This window comes from Hypanus sabinus, unplaced genomic scaffold (assembly GCF_030144855.1).
Source record: "Hypanus sabinus isolate sHypSab1 unplaced genomic scaffold, sHypSab1.hap1 scaffold_2277, whole genome shotgun sequence".
Lineage (NCBI taxonomy): Eukaryota > Metazoa > Chordata > Chondrichthyes > Myliobatiformes > Dasyatidae > Hypanus > Hypanus sabinus.
This window is the reverse complement of record NW_026780390.1, coordinates 15,001-38,000: the sequence shown is the minus strand read 5'-3', so window position 1 is coordinate 38,000 and position 23,000 is coordinate 15,001. Positions and strand designations below refer to the sequence as shown.

The 23,000-nt window shown below is 53.5% G+C and overlaps 1 protein-coding gene and 1 long non-coding RNA gene across 3 annotated transcripts in view; one reads left to right on the top strand and one right to left on the bottom strand.

The window, feature by feature from the left end:
• Positions 1–2,064: 2,064 nt before the first annotated feature.
• Positions 2,065–23,000, bottom strand: part of LOC132387847 (NACHT, LRR and PYD domains-containing protein 3-like) — a 34,574-nt gene continuing 13,638 nt past the window's right edge. The window contains exons 3-7 of one of the 2 annotated variants that reach the window (XM_059960202.1): positions 19,932–21,669; positions 3,201–3,287; positions 2,875–3,045; positions 2,549–2,719; positions 2,067–2,394 (exon numbers count right to left, since the gene is read on the bottom strand). In XM_059960202.1, coding sequence (XP_059816185.1) covers positions 2,223–2,394; positions 2,549–2,719; positions 2,875–3,045; positions 3,201–3,287; positions 19,932–21,669 — 2,339 coding nt within the window. In that variant the 3' untranslated portion in view covers positions 2,067–2,222. Of the gene's footprint in view, positions 2,395–2,548; positions 2,720–2,874; positions 3,046–3,200; positions 3,288–19,931; positions 21,670–23,000 lie in introns of both variants that reach the window. The other variant, XM_059960203.1, reaches the window with a different exon arrangement.
• The window catches only part of LOC132387848 (uncharacterized), a 34,494-nt gene continuing 14,993 nt past the window's right edge, over positions 3,500–23,000 (top strand). Inside the window, exon 1 of the long non-coding RNA XR_009510049.1 lies at positions 3,500–3,648. This is a non-coding gene — a long non-coding RNA (uncharacterized LOC132387848). The remainder of the gene's footprint in view (positions 3,649–23,000) is intronic.

Here is a 23,000-nt window from a genome sequence, read left to right as displayed (position 1 = left end):
TCACAGATCCACCATCAGTCCGGGTCTGACTCCCCGCAGAGATCTCAGTTCCTTCATCCCGGTCTCACTGAACCGATTCTCCACATTCAGATGTTCACAGATCCACCATCAGTCCGGGTCTGGGTTCCTGTAGAGATCTCAGTTCCTTCATCCCGGTCTCACTGAACCGATTCTCCACATTCAGATGTTCACAGATCCACCATCAGTCCGGGTCTGGGTTCCTGTAGAGATCTCAGTTCCTTCATCCCGGTCTCACTGAACCGATTCTCCACATTCAGATGTTCACAGATCCACCATCAGTCCGGGTCTGGGTTCCTGTAGAGATCTCAGTTCCTTCATCCCGGTCTCACTGAACCGATTCTCCACATTCAGATGTTCACAGATCCACTCTCAGTCCGGGTCTGGGTTCCTGTAGAGATCTCAGTTCCTTCATCCCGGTCTCACTGAACCGATTCACCACATTCAGATGTTCACAGATCCACCATCAGTCCGGGTCTGGGTTCCTGTAGAGATCTCAGTTCCTTCATCCCGGTCTCACTGAACCGATTCTCCACATTCAGATGTTCACAGATCCACCATCAGTCCGGGTCTGGGTTCCTGTAGAGATCTCAGTTCCTTCATCCCGGTCTCACTGAACCGATTCACCACATTCAGATGTTCACAAATCCACCATCAGTCCGGGTCTGGGTTCCTGTAGAGATCTCAGTTCCTTCATCCCGGTCTCACTGAACCGATTCACCACATTCAAATGTTCACAGATCCACCATCAGTCCGGGTCTGGGTTCCTGTAGAGATCTCAGTTCCTTCATCCCGGTCTCACTGAACCGATTCCCCACATTCAGATGTTCACAGATCCACCATCAGTCCGGGTCTGGGTTCCTGTAGAGATCTCAGTTCCTTCATCCCGGTCTCACTGAACCGATTCACCACATTCAGATGTTCACAGATCCACCATCAGTCCGGGTCTGGGTTCCTGTAGAGATCTCAGTTCCTTCATTCCGGTCTCACTGAACCGATTCACCACATTCAGATGTTCACAGATCCACTCTCAGTCCGGGTCTGGGTTCCTGTAGAGATCTCAGTTCCTTCATCCCGGTCTCACTGAACCGATTCACCACATTCAGATGTTCACAGATCCACCATCAGTCCGGGTCTGGGTTCCTGTAGAGATCTCAGTTCCTTCATCCCGGTCTCACTGAACCGATTCCCCACATTCAGATGTTCACAGATCCACTCTCAGTCCGGGTCTGGGTTCCTGTAGAGATCTCAGTTCCTTCATCCCGGTCTCACTGAACCGATTCCCCACATTCAGATGTTCACAGATCCACCATCAGTCCGGGTCTGGGTTCCTGTAGAGATCTCAGTTCCTTCATCCCGGTCTCACTGAACCGATTCTCCACATTCAGATGTTCACAGATCCACCATCAGTCCGGGTCTGACTTCCTGTAGAGATCTCAGTTCCTTCATCCCGGTCTCACTGAACCGATTCACCACATTCAGATGATCACAGATCCACCATCAGACCGGGTCTGGGTTCCTGTAGAGATCTCAGTTCCTTCATCCCGGTCTCACTGAACCGATTCACCACAATCAGATGTTCACAGATCCACCATCAGTCCGGGTCTGGGTTCCTGTAGAGATCTCAGTTCCTTCATCCCGGTCTCACTGAACCGATTCACCACATTCAGATGTTCACAGATCCACCATCAGTCCGGGTCTGGGTTCCTGTAGAGATCTCAGTTCCTTCCTCCCGGTCTCACTGAACCGATTCCCCACATTCAGATGTTCACAGATCCACCATCAGTCCGGGTCTGGGTTCCTGTAGAGATCTCAGTTCCTTCATCCCGGTCTCACTGAACCGATTCCCCACATTCAGATGTTCACAGATCCACCATCAGTCCGGGTCTGGGTTCCTGTAGAGATCTCAGTTCCTTCATCCCGGTCTCACTGAACCGATTCACCACATTCAGATGTTCACAGATCCACCATCAGTCCGGGTCTGACTCCGTGTAGAGATCTCAGTTCCTTCCCCCCGGTCTCAATGAACCGATTCCCCCCCAGCCTGAAACAGATGGGAGAATAAAGATGAAATAAACAGATCACACAACAGTGTCAGTAACAGGGGACCGGGGTTAATGTTTCAACAACACTCACAGACAAATATCACCAGAAAACCCGCGGATCCGCTGATATTTTATCCCATTGAACATTAACACAAACACTCACCGGATCCACTTCAGACTCGGGAGGGTCTGTATGAGGCGGCGGAGACCGGGGACAGATCGGTCTGTCAGAGAGTTTGATCTCAGGTCCAGATCCGTCAGTGATGGTTTTGTACTGAGAGCGGAGACGAGATCCTCGGCACCAGAATCTGTGAGACCGACATACCCCAGACTGGAGATGAGAGAGAGTGAGGGTGAAGGACACAGAGAGACAGGAGACGGTACAAATCCCCAGTGTTTATCAGTAACACAATTACTGATCACATTAATGTCAGTGTCAGACACCCAGTGACTGTAAACACAATCTCCCACAGTCTGGTACTTACCCCAGTCTCTGTATTTTACACTCCGGGTTCCTCAGAGCCGCAGACACCAGTTTCACTCCTGAATCCCCCAGTTTATTATCACTCAGGTCCAGCCCCGTCAGTGATGGGTTTGTACTGAGAGCGGAGACGAGATCCTCGGCCCCAGAATCTGTGAGACCGACACCGCTCAGCCTGGAGATGAGAGAGAGTGAGGGTGAAGGACACAGAGAGACAGGAGACGGTACAAATCCCCAGTGTTTATCAGTAACACAATTACTGATCACATTAATGTTCAGTGTCAGACACCCAGTGACTGTAAACACAATCTCCCACAGTCTGGTACTTACCACAGTCTCTGTATTTTACACTCCGGGTTCCTCAGAGCCGCAGACACCAGTTTCACTCCTGAATCCCCCAGTTTATTACCACTCAGGTCCAGATCCGTCAGTGATGGGTTTGTACTGAGAGCGGAGACGAGATCCTCGACACCAGAATCTGTGAGACCGACATTGTTCAGCCTGGAGATGAGAGAGAGTGAGGGTGAAGGACACAGAGAGACAGGAAACGGTACAAATCCCCAGTGTTTATCAGTAACACAATTACTGATCACATTAATGTTCAGGGTCAGACACCCAGTGACTGTAAACACAATCTCCCACAGTCTGGTACTTACCACAGTCTCTGTATTTTACACTCCGGGTTCCTCAGAGCCGCAGACACCAGTTTCACTCCTGAATCTCCCAGTTCATTATTGTTCAGGCTAAACACAAACAGACAAATTGATGAACATTGTGATTAAAATCGTCCGTCTGAGGGCATTTCTCTCACCCGGATATTTCAGGGAACGTTAAACCCTTCAGTAATTCACTGATCGTAGATCCCATCACTGTCAATGTCCCTCACTGCCCAGCTCCAATTAATTCACCGAATGTCAGTAATTTCGTCTGTCGGTGTGACCCTATAAACTCCACATATTCTCTCTCATTCCCTGATGGTTAGAAAAGTGTTCCTGACGTGAGACAGTCGGAAAGGGCAGGTGTGAAGGGGAGAAGTCAAACAGTGAGGAAGATTTGAGAATCGGGAAATGTCGATGGGAGATGGAGGAAGAGACATCACCTAAGGTAAATGATGGAAAGACACAGAAGGAAGCGGATGTGGAAGAGAGATCCCAGCAGAGGAGGGGGATGAGGAAGAGAAATCCCACAGGAGGAAGGGAGACGGGGCAGAGAGATCCCACAGGAGGAAGGGGGACGGGGCAGAGAGATCCCACAGGAGGAAGGGGGACGGGGGAGGGGAGATACCACAGGAGGAAGGTGGACGCGGGAGGGGTGATCCCACAGGAGGAAGGGGGACGGGGGAGGGAGATACCACAGGAGGAAGGGGGACGGGGGAGAGAGATCCCACAGGAGGAAGGGGGACGGGGGAGAGAGATCCCACAGGAGGAAGGGGGACGGGGGAGAGAGATCCCACAGGAGGAAGGTGGACGCGGGAGGGGTGATCCCACAGGAGGAAGGGGGACGGGGGAGGGAGATACCACAGGAGGAAGGGGGACGGGGGAGGGGGATCCCACAGGAGGAAGGGGGACGGGGGAGGGAGATCCCACAGGGGGGAAGGGGGACGGGGGAGGGAGATACCACAGGAGGAAGGGGGGCGGGGGAGGGGGATCCCACAGGAGGAAGGGGGACGGGGGAGGGGATCCCACAGGAGGAAGGGGGACGGGGGAGAGAGATCCCACAGGAGGAAGGGGGACGGGGGAGAGAAATCCCACAGGAGGAAGGGAGACGGGGCAGAGAGATCCCACAGGAGGAAGGGGGACGGGGGAGAGAGATCCCACAGGAGGAAGGGGGACGCGGGAGGGGTGATCCCACAGGAGGAAGGGGGATGGGGGATGGAGATCCCACAGGAGGAAGGGGGACGGGGGAGGGGGATCCCACAGGAGGAAGGGGGACGGGGGAAGGGAGATCCCACAGGGGGGAAGGGGGACGGGGGAGGGAGATACCACACGAGGAAGGGGGACGGGGCAGAGAGATCCCACAGGAGGAAGGGGGACGGGGGAGGGAGATACCACAGGAGGAAGGGGGACGGGGGAGGGGAGATCCCACAGGAGGAAGGGGGACGGGGGAGGGAGATCCCACAGGAGGAAGGGGGACGGGGCAGAGAGATCCCACTGGAGGAAGGGGGACGGGGGAGTGGGATCCCACAGGAGGAAGGGGGACGGGGGAGGGAGATACCACAGGAGGAAGGGGGACGGGGGAGGGAGATACCACAGGAGGAAGGGGGATGGGGGAGGGGGATCCCACAGGAGGAAGGGGGACGGGGGAGAGGAGATCCCACAGGGGGGAAGGGGGATGGGGGAGGGGGATCCCACAGGAGGAAGGGGGACGGGGGAGGGGAGATCCCACAGGAGGAAGGGGGATGGGGGAGGGGGATCCCACAGGAGGAAGGGGGACGGGGCAGGGGAGATCCCACAGGGGGGAAGGGGGATGGGGGAGGGGGATCCCACAGGAGGAAGGGGGACGGGGGAGGGCAGATCCCACAGGAGGAAGGGGGACGGGGGAGGGAGATACCACAGGAGGAAGGGGGACGGGGGAGGGGGATCCCACAGGAGGAAGGGGGACGGGGAGGGGAGATCCCACACGAGGAAGGGGGACGGGGGAGGGGAGATCCCACAGGAGGAAGGGGGATGGGGGAGAGAGATACCACAGGAGGAAGGGGGACGGGGGAGGGAGATACCACAGGAGGAAGGGGGACGGGGGAGGGAGATACCACAGGAGGACGGGGGAGGGAGATACCACAGGAGGAATGGGGATGGGGGAGGGAGATACCACAGGAGGAAGGGGGACGGGGAGGGGAGATCCCACACGAGGAAGGGAGACGGGGGTGGGGGATCCCACAGGAGGAAGGGGATGGGGGAGGGGAGATCCCACAAGAGGAAGGGGAATGGGGGGAGAGATCCCACAGGAGGAAGGGGGATGGGGCAGAGAGATCCCACAGGAGGAAGGGGGATGGGGCAGAGAGATCCCACAGGGGGACGGGGGAGGGAGATACCCCAGGAGGAAGGGGGACGGGGGAGTGAGATCCCCCAGGAGGAAGGGCGACGGGGGAGTGAGATACCACAGGAGGAAGGGGGACGGGGGAGGGAGATACCACAGGAGGAAGGGGGACGGGGGTGGGAGATCCCATAGGAGGAAGGGGGACGGGGGAGGGGGATCCCACAGGAGGAAGGAGGATGGGTCAGAGGGATCCCAAAGGAGGAAGGGGAAAGGGGCAGAGAGATCCCACAGGAGGAAGGGGGATGGGGAGGAGAGATCCCACAGGAGGAAGGGGGACGGGGGAGGGAGATCCCACAGGATGAAGGGGGACTGGGAAGAGAGATCCCACAGGAGGAAGGGGGACGTGGGAGTGCAATCCCACAGGTGAAAGGGGGACACAAGGGTTAGATCCCACAGGGGGAAGGGGGACGGTGGAGAGGGATTCCACAGGGGTGAAGAGGGACACGGGAGGGAGTACCCACGAGGGGAAGGGGGACTGGGGAGGCAAGATCCCACAAGGGGAAGGGGGACGGTGGAGAGGGATTCCACAGGGGTGAAGGGGGACGGGGGAGGGGGATCCCACAGCGGGGAAGGGGGAAGGGGGAGGGGGATCCCACAGGGGGAAGGTGGACGGGGGAGGGGGATCCCACAGTGGGGAAGGGGTACGGGGCAGAGAGATCCCACAGGAGGAAGGGAGATGGGGCAGAGAGATCCCACAGGTGGATGTGGGACGGGGATGAGAGATCCCACGGTAGGAATGGGGAATGTGGCAGAGAGATTCCACAGGAGAGAAGGGGGACTTTGGTACGGAGATCCCACAGGAGGGAACGGGAAATGGGGGAGAGAGATCCCACAGGATGAAGGGGGATGGGGGAGGGGAGATCCCACAGGAGGAAGGGGGATGGGGGAGAGAGATCCCACAGGAGGAAGGGGGATGGGGCAGAGAGATCCCACAGGAGGAAGGGGGATGGGGCAGAGAGATCCCACAGGGGGACGGGGGAGGGAGATAACCCAGGAGGAAGGGGGACGGGGGAGTGAGATCCCCCAGGAGGAAGGGCGACGGGGGAGTGAGATACCACAGGAGGAAGGGGGACGGGGGAGGGAGATACCACAGGAGGAAGGGGGACGGGGGTGGGAGATCCCATAGGAGGAAGGGGGACGGGGGAGGGGGATCCCACAGGAGGAAGGGGGACGTGGGAGTGCAATCCCACAGGTGAAAGGGGGACACAAGGGTTAGATCCCACAGGGGGAAGGGGGACGGTGGAGAGGGATTCCACAGGGGTGAAGGGGGACACGGGAGGGAGTACCCACGAGGGGAAGGGGGACGGGGGAGGCAAGATCCCACAAGGGGAAGGGGGACGGTGGAGAGGGATTCCACAGGGGTGAAGGGGGACGGGGGAGGGGGATCCCACAGCGGGGAAGGGGGAAGGGGGAGGGGGATCCCACAGGGGGAAGGTGGACGGGGGAGGGGGATCCCACAGTGGGGAAGGGGTACGGGGCAGAGAGATCCCACAGGAGGAAGGGAGATGGGGCAGAGAGATCCCACAGGTGGATGTGGGACGGGGATGAGAGATCCCACGGTAGGAATGGGGAATGTGGCAGAGAGATTCCACAGGAGAGAAGGGGGACTTTGGTACGGAGATCCCACAGGAGGGAACGGGAAATGGGGGAGAGAGATCCCACAGGAGGGAAGGGGCACTTTGGTAGGGAGATCCCACAGGAGGGAAGGGGGACAGGGGAGAGGGATCCCACAGGGGGGAAGGGGGACGGGGAAGAGAGATCCCATAGGGGGATGGGGGAGGGGGATCCCACGGGAGTAAAGGAGTCGGGGGTGGGAGATCCCACAGGTGGACGGGGGACGGGGCAGAGAGATCCCACAGGAGGAAGGGGGATGTGGGAGGGAGATCCCACAGGAGTAAAGGGGACACGGGGGTCAGATCCCACAGGGGGATGGGGGACGGTGGAGAAGGGATCCCAGAGGGGGGAAGGGAAAGGCGGGAGGGTGAACCCACAGGGGGGAAGGGGGACGGGGGAGTAAGATCCCACAGGAGAATGGGGGACGGGGAAGAGTGATCCGACGGTAGGAAGGGGGATGTGGCAGAGAGATCCCACAGGAGGAAGGGGGAGGGGGGAGAGAGATCCCACAGCGAGGAAGAGGGACGGGGGAGCAGGATCCCACAGGGGGAAGGGGGACGGTGGAAAGGGATTCCAGAGGGGTGAAGTGGGACGGGGAAGCAAGATCCCACAGGGGGAAGCGGGATAGTAGAGATGGATTCAACAGGGGTGATTGGGGATGGGGATCACAAAATGGGAAAGGGGAAAGGGGGAAGGATATCTCACCGGGGGAAGGTGGACGGGGGAGGGGAATCCCACAGGGGTGAAGGGTGACGGGGCAGAGAGATCCCACAGGAGGAAGGGCGAATGGGCAGAGAGATCCCACAGGAGGATGGGGGATGTGGCAGAGAGATCCTAGAGGAGGAAGGGGGATGTGGCAGAGAGATCCCACAGGGGGAAGGGGGATGTGGGAGAGTGAGCCCACAGGGGGTCAGGTGGACGGGGGACGGAGAGTACGCAGGTGGGAAGGGGGAGAGAGATCCCACGGGAGGAAGGGGGACGAGGGAGAGAGATCCCACAGGGGGGAAGGTGGACGGGGGAGGGGGATACCACAGGAGGAAGGGGGACGGGGGAGGGAGATACCACAGGAGGAAGTGGTGGGGGAGGGGGATCCCACAGGTGAACGGGGGACGGGGCAGAGAGATCCCACAGGAGGAACGGGGACATGGGAGTGAGATCCCACACGGTGAAGGGGGACGGTGGAGAGGGATTCCACAGGGGTGAAGGGGGACGGGGGAGGGGGATCCCACAGCGGGCAAGGGGGAAGGGGGAGGGGGATCCCACAGGGGGAAGGTGGACGGGGGAGGGGGATCCCACAGCGGGGAAGGGGTACGGTGCAGAGAGATCCCACAGGAAGAAGGGGGCAGGGAAGAGAGATCCCACAGGAGGAAGGGAGATGGGGCAGAGAGATCCCACAGGTGGATGTGGGACGGGGATGAGAGATCCCACGGTAGGAATGGGGAATGTGGCAGAGAGATTCCACAGGAGAGAAGGGGGACTTTGGTACGGAGATCCCACAGGAGGGAAGGGGGACTTTGGTAGGGAGATCCCACAGGAGGGAAGGGGGACGGGGGAGAGGGATCCCACAGGGGGGAAGGGGGACGGGGAAGAGAGATCCCACAGGGGGATGGGGGAGGGGGATCCCACGGGAGTAAAGGAGTCGGGGGTGGGAGATCCCACAGGTGGACGGGGGACGGGGCAGAGAGATCCCACAGGAGTAAAGGGGACACGGGGGTCAGATCCCACAGGGGGATGGGGGACGGTGGAGAAGGGATCCCAGAGGGGGGGAGGGAAAGGCGGGAGGGTGAACCCACAGGGGGGAAGGGGGACGGGGGAGTAAGATCCCACAGGAGAATGGGGACGGGGAAGAGTGATCCCACGGTAGGAAGGGGGATGTGGCAGAGAGATCCCACAGGAGGAAGGGGGTGGGGGGAGAGAGATCCCACAGCGAGGAAGAGGGACGGGGGAGCAGGATCCCACAGGGGGAAGGGGGACGGTGGAAAGGGATTCCAGAGGGGTGAAGGGGGACACAGGAGGGAGATCCCACAGGGGGGAATGGGGAGGCGGGAGGGAGAACCCAGAGGGGGGAGGTGGGACGGGGAACCAAGATCCCACAGGGGGAAGCGGGATAGTAGAGATGGATTCAACAGGGGTGATTGGGGACGGGGATCACAAAATGGGAAAGGGGAAAGGGGGAAGGATATCTCACCGGGGGAAGGTGGACGGGGGAGGGGAATCCCACAGGGATGAAGGGTGACGGGGCAGAGAGATCCCACAGGAGGAAGGGGGAAGGGGGAGAGAGATCCGACAGTAGGAAGGGGGATGAGGGAGAGAGATCCCACAGGGGGAAGGGGGATGTGGGAGAGTGAGCCCACAGGGGGGAAGGTGGACGGGGGAGAGGGATCCCACAGGTGGACGGGGGAACGGGGCAGAGAGATCCCACAGGAGGAAGGGGGACACGGGAGTCAGATCCCACACGGTGAAGGGGGACGGTGGAGAGGGATCCCACAGGGGGGAAGTGGGAGGCGGGAGGGAGTACCCACAGGGGGGAAGGGGGACGGGGGAGGCAAGATCCCACAAGGGGAAGGGGGACGGTGGAGAGGGATTCCACAGGGGTGAAGGGGGACGGGGGAGGGGGATCCCACAGCGGGGAAGGGGGAAGGGGGAGGGGGATCCCACAGGGGGAAGGTGAACGGGGGAGGGAGATCCAACAGGTGGACGGAGGACGGGGCAGAGAGATCCCACAGGAGGAAGGGGGACGGGGGAGAGAAATCCCACAGGGGGGAAGGGGGACGGGGGAGGGAGATCCCACAGGAGGAAGGGGGACGGGTAAGAGAGATCCCACAGGGGGGAAGGGGACAGTGGAGAGGGATCCCACAGGGGTGAAGAGGGACGCGGGAGGGAGGTTCCACAGGATGGAAGGGGGACGGGGGAGGAGAGATCCAACAGGAGGAATGGGGACGGGGGAGGGAGATCCCACAGGAGGAAGGGGGACGGGGGAGGGTGAGCCCCCAGGAGGAAGGGGGACGGGGAAGAGAAATCCCACAGGGGGGAAGGGGGACACGGGAGTCAAATCCCACAGGGGGTAGGAGGATGGTAGAGAGGGATACCACAGGAGGAAGGGGGACGGGGGGTGCGAGATCCCACAGGAGGAAGGGGGACGGGGGAGAGAGATCCCACAGGTGGAAAGGGGATGGGAAGGGATATCCCACAGGAGGAAGGGGGGTGGGGGAGAGAGATCCCACAGGAGGAAGGGGATGGGAAGAGAGATCCCACAGGAGGAAGGGGGATGGGGGAGAGAGATCCCACAGGAGGAAGGGGGATGGGGCAGAGAGATCCCACAGGAGGAAGTGGGATGGTGGAGAGAGATCCCACAGGTGGAAAGGGGATGGGCGAGAGAGATCCCACAGGTGGAAAGGGGATGGGGGAGAGAGATCCCACAGGAGGATGGGGATGGGAAGGGAGATCCCAGAAGAGGAAAGGATGAGGGAGAGAGATCCCACAGGAGGAAGGGGGATGGTGGAGAGAGATCCCACAGGAGGAAGGAGCATGGGGAAGTGAGATCCGACAGTAAGAGGGGGCAAAGGAGCTGAGGACTCACAGGAGGAAGGGGTTAGGAAAGAGAGATCCCTCGGAAGGAAGGGGGATCGGGAAGAGAGATCCCACTAGAGGAAGGGGGATTGGGAACAGAGGCCCAACAGCAGGAAGCGGGATGCGGAAGAGAGATACCTCAGGATGAATGTGTATGGAAAAGACAGATCCCACAGGAGGAAGGGGGATGCGGCAGAGAGATCCCACAGGAGGAAGGGGGATGGGGGAGAGAGATCCCACAGGAGGAAGGGGGATTGGGAACAGAGGCCCAACAGCAGGAAGCGGGATGCGGAAGAGAGATACCTCAGGATGAATGTGTATGGAAAAGACAGATCCCACAGGAGGAAGGGGTATGCGGCAGAGAGATCCCACAGGAGGAAGGGGTTAGGAAAGAGAGATCTCTCGGAAGGAAGGGGGATCGGGAAGAGAGATCCCACTAGAGGAAGGGGGATTGGGAACAGAGGCCCAACAGCAGGAAGCAGGATGCAGAAGGGAGATACCTCAGGATACCTCAGGAAAAGACAGATCCCAAAAGAGGAAGGGGGATGTGGAAGAGAGATCCCACAAAAGGAAGGGGGATTGGGGAGGGAGATCCCACAGGAGGAAGAGGGATGCTGAGGAGAGATCCAACAGCAGAAAGGGGGAGTGGAAACAGAGAGCCCAGAGAATGAATGGGGGATGGGAACGTGAGATCCCACAGGTGGTTTGCTACCCGTACCACGTGCTGGTGAGGCTTGAAATAATGCAGCTAAATACGTGGCTGAGGGGATGGTACATGATGGAGGGGTTCATGTTTCTGGACAATTGGGCTTTTTCCAGGGGAGGTGAGACCAGTTCGAATTGGGCAGTTTGCACCTGAACTGGAGGGGAACTGACATCCTTATCGTTAGGCTAGCAAGTTCTGCTCTGGGGGTTTTAAACAAGGTTGCAGGGGGACGGGGCAGAGTTTTAGAGCAGATAGTGATGTGGAGGAGGATAATAGTCTTGCGAGGACTGCCTGTTTCGACAGATATCAATGGTTTGTACGTGATAGAAATGTTCTCAGGTGCATCTATTTCAATGCAAGGAGTATTGTGTGTAAGGCAGATGAGTTTAGGGCGTGGATTGGCACATGATGATCTCGACATTATTGCTATTAGTAAGACTTGGTTTGCAGGAGGGGCAGGACTGGCAGCTTCATGTTCCGAGGTTATGTTGTTTCAGACGTGATAGAGGGGGAGGGATGAAAGGGGGAGGAGTGGCATTACTCGTCAGGGGAATCTCACAGCTGTGTGCAGACGGGACAGCCCGGAGGGCTCGTCTACAGAGGCCGTATGGGTGGAGCTGAGGAACGGGAAAGCTGTGACCACACTAATAGGGTATTATTATATACGGCCCAATCGGAGGAGCAAGTCTGTTGAGAGTTAGCACACCAATGAAAGAAACAGAAATTTCTAATCGTAGGGGATTTTAACTTCCCACATATTGACCTGGACTCCCACTCTGTGAAAGGGTTAGATGGCGTGGAGTTTGTCAAATGTGTTCAGGAAAGTTTTCTAAATCAATATATTGAGGTACCAACAAGAGAGGGTGCAGTACCTGATCTATTAGGGAATCAGACAGGTCTGGTGACAGAAGTATGTGTCAGCGAACATTTTGGGTCCAGTGACCATAATGTCATTAGTTTCAAGATAATTATGGATAAGGATAGGACTGGTCCACCAGTTAAGGTTCTGAATTGGAGAAGGGCCAATTTGGTGGAAATGAGAGAGGATCTGGGAAGAGTGGATTGGAATAAGTTGTTTTCTGGCAGTGATGTATTCAGTAAGTGGAGTTACTGAACTGCGCTTGCATCCTGAGTTTGCATGTTCCTGCCAGGATTAAAGGCAAAGTTAACAGGGATAGGGAACCTTGTTTTTCAAGGGATATTGGAGATCTGGATAAGTAGGTGTTTAGCAGGTACAGGCAACAAGGAACAAATGAGATACTTGAAGAGTATAGAGAATGTAAGGGAATACTAAAGAAGGAAATCAGGAAGGCAAAAAGAAGACATGAGGTTGTGTTGGCAGATAATGTGAAGGTAAACCCGAAGGGTTTCTACAGTAAAAGGATAGTAAAGGACAAAATTGGTTCCCTAGAAGATCAGAGTGGTTGTCTATGTGTGGAGCATCACGAGATGGGGAAGATCTTAAACAGTTTTTTGCGTCAGTGTCTACTTAGAAAACTGGCATAGTGGATATGAAATTAAAGGAAACAAACAGTAGTGTCATGGAACGCCGCCAGTGAGTGAGTGGGCCAGTGAAGGAGTGGAAATTTGAGGCTTTGACTCGAGAGATTCTGGCAGTTTTGGCAGTTGGACTGTGCAAATCAAGACAACCAAGATTTGAATAGCTCAGACTCAGCAGAAAGCAGCTGATTGACCAAGCAGTTTGAAAAGCTCGAACAAATAAATAGAGGGGTAGCTCAAGCTGAGCGGCCCGTGGAAAGCGGCCAGTGAGTGAGTGGTGATTTGAGGCTTTGACAGGTCTTTACAATGCCTGCTGAGACGGTGATGTGCCTCTCCTGTGAGATGAGGCAGTCTTGGGGGAACTCCCCTCTCCCGCAGAGTCACATCTGCCAGAAGTGTATGCGGCTGGGCGATCTGGAAGACCGTGTGAGGAATCCGGAGCAGCAGCTGGATGACCTTCGACTCATAAGGGAGAATGAGGCTGCCATAGATGAGAGCTACAGGGGGGTAGTCACACCTAGGCTGCCGGAAGCAGGTCGTTGGGTGACAGTCCGAGGGGGGAAAGCGAAGGCGAGTAGACAGGTAGTGCAGAGCACCTCTGTAGCCATTCCCATGAATAATAAGTTTACCGTCCTGGATACTGTTGGTGAGGACGACCGACCAGGTGTGAGCCACGGTGGCAGGGCCTCTGGCACTGAGTCTGACCCTGTGGTGTAGAAGGGTGGGACGGAGTGGAGGAGAGCTGTCGTCATTGGAGACTCTATAGTCAGGGGAGCAGAGAGGAGATTTTGTGGACGTGAGAAGGAAACACGCATGGTTTGTTGCCTCCCGGGTACCAGGGTCCGGGTTGTCTCTGACAGGGTGCATGACATCCTGGTACGAGAGGGAAAGCAACAAGAAGTCGTGATACATATTGGTACCAACGACATAGGCAGGAAGAGGGATGAGGTCCTGAAGTGTGAGTTTCGGGAACTAGGCAGAAGACCGAAGAAGAGGACCTCAAGGGTGGTGTTCTCAGGATTGTTGCCAGTACTACGTGATAGTGAGGGTAAGAATTGGATGAGATGGCAGTTGAATGCGTGGCTGAGGAGTTGCTGCAGGGGACGGGGTTTTAGATTTTTGGACAACTGGGATCTCTTCTGGGGAAGGTGGGACCTGTTGCACCTGAACTCTAGGGGGAGCAATATCCTTGCTGGTAGGTTTGCTAGCATGTTTCGGGAGGGTTTAAACTAATTTGCAAGGGGGATGGGACCCAGAGCGATAGAGCAGTGAAGAAACTGCATGGAGTAAAGCCAGATCTGACACATAGAGAGGCTTTGAGGAAAGGGCAGCAGAATAAAGGGTATAAAGGCAGTAAGGTTGAAGGGCTAAAGTGCGTGTACTTCAATGCAAGAAGAATCAGGAACAAAGGTGATGAACTGAGAGCTTGGATACTTATATGGAATTATGATGTAGTGGCCATTACGGAGACTTGGCTGGCACCAGGACAGGAATGGATTCTCAATATTCCTGGATTTCAGTGCTTTCAAAGGGATAGAGAGGGGGGAAAAGGGCAGGACGGGTGGCATTACTGGTCAGGAATACTATTGCAGCTACAGAAAGGGTGGGTAATATAGCAGGATCCTCTTTTGAGTCAGTATGGGTGGAAGTCAGGTACAGGAAGCAAGCAGTTACTCTACCGGGGTATTCTACAGGCCCCCAGGTTGCAGCAGAGATACCGAGGAGCAGATTGGGAGGCAGATTTTGGAAAGGTGCAAAAATAACAGGGTTGTTATCATGGGTGACTTTAACTTCCCTAATATTGATTGGCACTTGATTAGTTCCAAGGGTTTAGATGGGGCAGAGTTTGTTAAGTGTGTCCTAGATGGATTCTTGTCTCAGTATGTTGACAAGCCGACGAGGGGGAATGCCATACCAGATCTAGTATTAGATAACGAACCGGGTCAGGTCAGAGATCTGTCAGTGGGTGAGCATCTGGGGGACAGTGACCACCGCTCCTTGGCCTTTAGCATTATCATGAAAAAGGATAGAATCAGAGAGGACAGGACAATTTTTAATTGGGGAAGGGCAAATTATGAGGCTATAAGACTAGAACTTGCGGGTGTGAATTGGGATGATGGTTTTGCAGGGAAATGTACTATGAACATGTGGTCGATGTTTAAGGATCTCTTGCAGGATGTTAGGGATTAATTTGTCCAGCTGAGGAAGATAACGAATGGTAGGGTGAAGAAACCATGGGTTACAAGTGAAGTGGAAAATCTAGTCAGGTGGAAGAAGGCAGCACACACGAGGTTTAGGAAGCAAGGATCAGATGGGTCTATTGAGGAATATAGGGTAGCAAGAAAGGAGTTTAAGAAGGGGCTGAGAAGAGCAAGAAGGGGGCATGAGAAGGCCTTGGCGAGTAGGGTAAAGGAAAACCCCGAGGCATTCTTCAATTATGTGAGGAACAATAGGATGACAGGAATGATGGTAGGACCGATTAGAGATAAAAGTGGGAAGATGTGCCTGGAGGCTGTGGAAGTGAGCGTGGTTCTCAATGAATACTTCGCTTTGGTATTCACCAATGAAAGGGAACTTGATGACGGTGAGGACAATATGAGTGAGGTTGATGTTCTGGAGCATGTTGATATTAAAGGAGAGGAGGTGTTGGAGTTGTTAGAATACATTAGGACGGATAAGTCCCCGGGGCCTGCCGGAATATTCCCCAGGCTGCTCTACGAGGCAAGGGAAGAGATTGCTGAACCTCTGGCTAGGATCTTTATGTTCTCGTTGTCCAGGGGAATGGTACGGGAGGATTGGAGGGAGGCGAATGCTGTCCCCTTGTTCAAAAAAGGTAGTATGGATAGTCCAGGTAATTATAGATCAGTGAGCCTTACATCTGTGGTGGGAAAGCTGTTGAAAAGGATTCTTAGAGATAGGATCTATGGGCATTCGGAGAATCATGGTCTGATCAGGGACAGTCAGCATGGCTTTGTGAAGGGCAGATCGTGCCTAACAAGCCTGATAGAGTTTTTTGAGGAGGTGACCAGGCTTATAGATGAGGGTAGTGCAGTGGATGTGATCTATAAGGATTTTAGAAAGCATTTGACAAGGTTCCACACGGTAGGCTTATTCAGAAAGTCAGAAGGCATGTGATCCAGGGAAGTTTGGCCAGGTTGATTCAGAATTGGCTTGCCTGCAGAAGGCAGATGGTCATGGTGGAGGTAGAACAATCAGATTGGAGGGTTGTGGCTAGTGGAGTTCTGCAAGGATCTGTTCTGGGACCTCTTCTTTTTGTGATTTTTATTAACGACATGGATGTGGGGGTAGAAGGGTGGGTTGGCAAGTTTGCAGACAACACAAAGGTTGGTGGTGTTGTAGACAGTGTAGACGATTGTCGAAGATTGCAGAGAGACATTGATAGGATGCAGAAGTGTACTGAGAAGTGGCAGATGGAGTTCAACCCAGAGAAGTGTGAAGTGGAACACTTCCGAAGGACAAACTCCAAGGCAAAGTACAAAGTAAATGGCAGGATAGTTGGTAGTGTGGAGGAGCAGAGAGATCATGGGATACATGTCCACAGATCCCTGAAAGTTGCCTCACAGGTAGATCGGGTAGTTAAAAAAGTTTATGGGGTGTTAGCTTTCATAAGTCAAGGGATAGAGTTTTAGAGACGCGATGTAATGATGCAGCTCTATAAAACTCTAGTTAGGCCACACTTGGAGTACTGTGTCCAGTTCTGGTCACCTCGCTATAAGAAGGATGCGGAAGCATTGGAAAGGGTACAGAGGAGATTTCCCAGGATGCTGCCTGGTTTAGAGAGTATGGATTATGATCAGAGATTAAGGGAGCCGGGGCTTTACTCTTTGTAGAGAAGGAGGATGAGAGGAGACATGATTGAGGTGTACAAGATATTAAGAGGAATAGACAGAGTGGACAGCCAGCGCCTCTTCTCCAGGGCACCATTGCTCAGTACAAGAGGACATGGCTTTAGGGTAAGGGGAGGGAAGTTCAAAGAGGATATTAGAGGAAGGTTTTTCACTCAGAGAGTGGTTGGTGCGTGGAATGCACTGCCTGAGTCAGTTGTGGAGGCAGATACACTAGTGAAGATTAAGAGACAACCAGACAGGCATATGGAGGAATTTAAGGTGGGCGGTTTTATGGCAGGCAGGGTTTGAGGGTCGGCACAACATTGTGGGCCGAAGGGCCTGCAATGTGCAGTACTATTCTATGTTTTATGGAACATATAGAGATTAAAGAGGAGGAGGTGCTTACTGCCTTACAGCAAATAAAGGGAAATAAATCCCCCAGGCCTGACATGATATTTTCTCGGACCTTGAGAGAGACTAGTGTAGAAATTGCAGGGGTCCTGGCAGAAATATTTAAAATGTCCTTCGCCACAAGTGCGGTGCCGGAGGATTGGAGGGTAGCTCATGTTGTTCCGTTGTTTGAAAAAGTCTCCAAAAGTGCACCAGGTAATTACAGGCCAGTGAGCCTAACATCGGTGTTAGGTAAATTATTGGAAGGTGTTCTGAGAGATCGGATATACAAGGAGTTGGACAACCAAGGGCTGATTGAAGATAGTCAGCATGGCTTTGTTCATGGCAGATCGTGTTTAATGAATCCTGTAGAGTTTTTCGAGGAGGTTACCAAGAATGCACATGAAGGAATGGCTGTGGATGTTGTCTACATGAACTTTAATAAGGCTTTTGACAAGGTCCCACATGGGAGGTTAGTTCAGAAGTTTCAGACAGTACGTATCCATGGAGAGGTTGTAGATTGGATTCCAAATTGGCTGTGTGGGAGAAGACAGAGAGTCTTAGTGGATCATTGCTTCTGAGACTGGAGGCCTGTGACTAGTGGTGTGTCTCAGGGATCTGTGTTGGGACTATTGTTGTTTGTTGTCTATATCAATGTACTAGATGATAGTGTGATAAATTGGATCAGCAAGTTTGCTGATGACACTAAGATTGGAGGCGTTGCGGACAGCGAGGAAGGCTTTCAAAGCTTGCAGAGGGATCTGGACCAACTGGCAACATGGGCCAGAAAATGGCAGATGGAAATGAATGCAGACAAGTGTGAGGTGTTCCATTTTGTAAGGACAAATCAAGGTAGGACATAGACAGTAAAGGGTAGGGCACTGAGGAATGCGCAGGAAGAAAGGGATCTGGGAGTTCAGATACATAATTCCCTGAAAGTGGCGTCACTGGGAGACAGGGTTGTAAAGAATGCTTTTGGCATCCGGGCATTCATAAATCAAAGTTGAGTATAGGAGTTGGAAAGTTATGGTGAGGTTGTACAAGACATTGGTGAAGCCAAATTTGGAGTATTGTGTGCAATTCTGGTCACTGAACTATAGGACCGATATCGGTAAGACTGAAAGTGTGCAGAAAAGATCTGCGAGGATGTTGCCAGCTCTTCAGGAGTTGAGTTACAAGAAAGGATTGAACAGGTTAAGACTTTATTCCTCGGAGCACAGAAGAATGAGGGGAGATTTGATAGAAGTTTACACAATTACGAGGGTAGATGCGAATGGGCTCTTTCCACACAGATTAGGAGAGATAAATTACAAAAGGACTTTGCTTCAGGGTGAAAGGGGAAAGGTTTAGGGGGAACGTCCTCACTCAGAGAGTTGTGAGAGTGCGGAACGAGCTGCCATCTGATGTGGAAAATGTGGACACACTGTTAGGTTTTAAGAATAAATCTGATAGATGCATGGATGGGAGAGGTCTGGAGGGCGATGGACTGGGTGCAGGTCAATGGGACTAGCGGAATAAAGTTTTGGCACAGAGCAGAAGGGCCGAATGGCTTGTTTTCTATGCTGTTGTGTTCTATGATTTTACGATTCTATGAAGGAATATGGGGAGGTCAGTTGCCACAGGAAGAAGGGGGATGGGAAGAGAGATCCCACAGGAGGAAGGGGGATGGGGGAGAGAGATCCCACAGGAGGAAGGGGGATGGGGCAGAGAGATCCCACAGGAGGAAGGGGGATGGAGAAGTGAGATCCCACAAGCGGAAGGCGGATGTGGAAGTGAGATCCCACAGGAGGAAGTGGGATGGGGTAGAGAGATCCGACAGGAGGTAAGGGGATGGGGAAGATAGATCCCACAGGAGGAAAGCGGAATGGGAAGGGATACCACTGGAGGGAAGGGAATGGGAAAGAGAGAACCTTCAGGAGGAAGGGGGATGGGAAAGAGAGATCTGACAGGAGGAAGGGGGATGTGGAAGATAGATCCCACAGGATGAAATGGGAATGGGAAGGGATACCACTGGAGGGAAGGGGATGGGGAAGAGAGAACCTAGAGGTGGAAGGGGGATGGGGAAGAGAGAACCCATAGGAGGATGGGGGATGGGGAAAAGAGATCTGAGAGGAGGAAGGGGGATGAGGCTGAGAGATCCCACAGGAGGAAGGGGGATTGGAAGAGAGATCCGAAAGGAGGAAGGGGAATTTTTGTACGCGTGTGTTGGGTCTGAACAGAGACCCAGAGGAGATGCGGCCTCGCTCTCTGTGTATCTGGTAGTGAGCAAAGTCACAAACAGGAAAGGGCAGGGGAGGGCAATCTCACAATGGTATTTCTTTCCTTCTCACTGGGATAGTCTGCAGACGGCCTCTTGTCCCTCACCGGGAAGGGGGTGTGAATCTTTGACCCATCTGCTGCAGTCAGTGTCGGTCTGGGTGTCAGTAACAGTGAGAAGGAACATTGTCAATGGACGTGTCACAGGCAGCAGGAAACACGGCCATTCCTGTGATTTACTACCATTAAACCAATGGTCGTTGTTCACTGATCTGATGAAGTCTCCAACATCCCTTCACAAGGAACCACAGAACCCTCCTGTCCTTGGGGAATTGCTGACCGATCCCCTGGGCATTTGTCACAATTCTTCACAATCTGATTTAACACAGTTTAACCCAAATCTCTTTACATTGAAATGACACAATAGAACAGTTTCACAGTTCCGAGTGAGAGATAAATCAAGTTACCTCAACTCCTGGCACTTGTGCAGCCCGGGTCCCAGCCGCTGGATTCCTTCACACTGAATGTGGCAGTTCCCCAGGTCGAGGTGTTTTATTGTATCACAGAGTCCGATGACATGAGACAGGACCGCGCAGTCAATCGGGTTCAGTGTCAATCTACTGAATGAAAGTGTTTCCACAGATCCCAGTGCGGCCTGAGCCAGTCCACGATTCTGAGACTCAAACAGGTAGTGCAATGTGTTCAGGAGCCTCCTTTTACCAGCTTCACTCCCTGTGTTTCCAATCTGACGTTTAACCTCCTCCTTCACCCAGTCAATCACCCGGCAGGTTGTTTGATGAGGAAATGGACCCAGAAACTCCACCAGGCCCCGAGCTGTCATTGGAGAGGAGAGACCAGCAACAAAACGGAGAAATATCTCAAATCGCCCATCTGTCGTGTTGTGGGCTTCAGTGAGGAATTTCAGGATATCCCCGGGATGTGGATTCAGGAATTGTGCGACTGCAGCTACAAACTCTTGGATGGTGAGGTGTGGGAAGGTGTACACCACGCTCTGGGCAGAATCCTCTCTCTCCAAAAGCTCCATCAGGAACCCGGACAGGAACTGGGAAGGCTGAAGATTGTACTTGATCAAATCTCCATCTGTAAACACAATCTTCTTCTCAGACACTCCTCTGAAGGCCATCTGACCAACCCTGAGTAACACATCACGGGGTCCCTCAATCTCACGGCCGTGGTTTTTCAGGATGTTGTAAATATAGTAGGAGTACAGTTGGGTGATGGTCTTGGGAACTCGCTGTGGGTCCCTGACTCTTTGAGTGAAGAAGGGGCCCAGTGTCAGAGCGAGGATCCAGCAGTAGGAGGGGTTGTAGCTCATGGTGTACAGGATCTCGTTCTCCTTCACATAATTGAAAACAGCTTCCGCCACCGTCTGATCTTCAAAATGTCTGATGAAATATTCCTTCCGTTCCTCATCAACAAATCCCAGGATTTCAGCCCGGACACTGATATTCGCCTTTTCCAATAAATGTAACGCAGTGGGGCGAGTGGTCACCAGCACTGAACACCCTGGGAGCAGCTTGCCCTGGATTAAACTGTACACAATGTCCGACACTTCACACTTCCACTCGGGATCTGGGCACTGGTGCTTTGGTTCTGTATCTCTCCGACTGTCCGCAAAATCGATTTTGTGTTTGAATTCATCTAAACCATCGAATATAAACAGCAATCCCTCTGGGTTCTTCAAGACTTCTCTCAGGATATTCCCAAAGTAAGGATACTGATCCAGAATCAGTTCCCTCAGGTTTATTCTACAATTAATGGTGTTTAAATCTCGGAATTTGAAACTGAAGACAAACTGGAACTGTTGGTATATTTTCCCCATGGCCCAGTCATAAACAATCTTTTGTACCATCGTTGTTTTCCCGATCCCCGGGACTCCGGCCACTGCTGCTGAACTCCCAGATTTGGATTTACTCCGGGAAAAACTGCTCTGGACTAACTGATCAGTACGGATTTTTTCCAGCTGTCTGCGGAGTTGTTTCTCTCTATAATCCTCATGGTGTCTGCCTCTTGCCAGCAGCTCATGTTCCACCAGTGTCCGATCTCGAACAGTAGAAATGACCGTGAGCTCAGCGTATCGATCAGCCAGCTGGAAAACCTTCACCTTCTCCGTCATCAGGATCGTGTTCACTCTCAGTGTTTCAGTTCGTGTCCGCAGAGTCTCCTTGTGTTTCTGTTGAACATCTTCCATGGGAACAGAGAACATATTCAAAACGTTAAATGGCTCATCTGACAAAGAACTTTATAACGGTATTTCAGCATTCAGTGTTTGAGATTACATGAATCAATTCAATGCTTCCATAGATATTAGGACAGAAAGTAAAATTCTGTTCGCAGACACGGAATTGACAGCAATGGATGTCCCGGAAAATGTCCAGTCCTCATGTTCTGGTTCTAGTTATTTGTGAAGGTGAACATTCCCCTGATTGCAATTTCTGAGGAAGCTTAAACAAGCATTACTTCCCACTAACATCTTAACTACATTCTACAGAGGCGTGGTTGAGAGTGTGCTGACCTTTTGCATCACAGCCTGGTACTCCAGCTGCAGTGCTGCCGACAAAAAAGCCTTGCAGGGGGTGGTTAGGGGAGCAGAGAAGGTTATTGGGGTCTCCCTGCCTTCTTCCAAGACCTCTTTCAGAGTCGATGCCTCCAGAAGACACGGGACATCATTAAAAAACCCTCACACCCTCTCCATGAACTGTTTGTTCTTCAGCCATCAGGTAAACGTTACAGGAGCATCAAAACTAAAACCACAAGGCTACTAAACAGCTTCCTCCCACAGGCAGTCAGACTGCTAAATAGCTGCTCTATCTGACTCTGCTTTGGACACATTTAACTTGCACCGGACACTTATAACTTGATTTAAAGCGATATGTGGCTGTTGTGTTTTATTATTTATTGTTGTGTTTATTATTTAGTGTTGTGTTTGTTATGTTATGATTGCACTGCTCCTGGGAACCGCTGTCTCATTCTACCCTGCAGAGCTCATGTACGATTGGAACGACAATAAAGTTTTTGAATCTTGAATATCCTATTGCATTCCTGACTGCACCTCCCGTTATAACAACATTTCACTATATTTAAAGCATTGTTTGACTCATTAACAGACAATGTTAATGTTGATCTGGTGTGGAACTATGGAGAGCAGGTCACTGTGCATTTTGGCAAGGCTGCACACTGGGGAGTCACAGGTGTCCACTGCTCTTGCATCAAAACAGGAGCAGAATACGCGGGAAGTACTCAAGTCGGACAGCGTCTGGGGGAGAATCACAGTGAAGTTGTGGATCGATAACCCATCGGAATGACAGGAATGAAAATGGGTAGTTTTCAATCGCAGTGATGGAGGATTGGTGGAAAGATGGAATCTGTGTTAATGGAAGAAGCCACAAGGGTCTGTCTCAGTGATGTACATCATGTCTGTGGGAGAGGGTGGTGAAGTCTTGGCAACTGCTACTCATCAGTCTTGCTGTGGGGGTTTGGGGCGCTGTCTTAGGAGGCCTCTGTCTGTCAGAGTC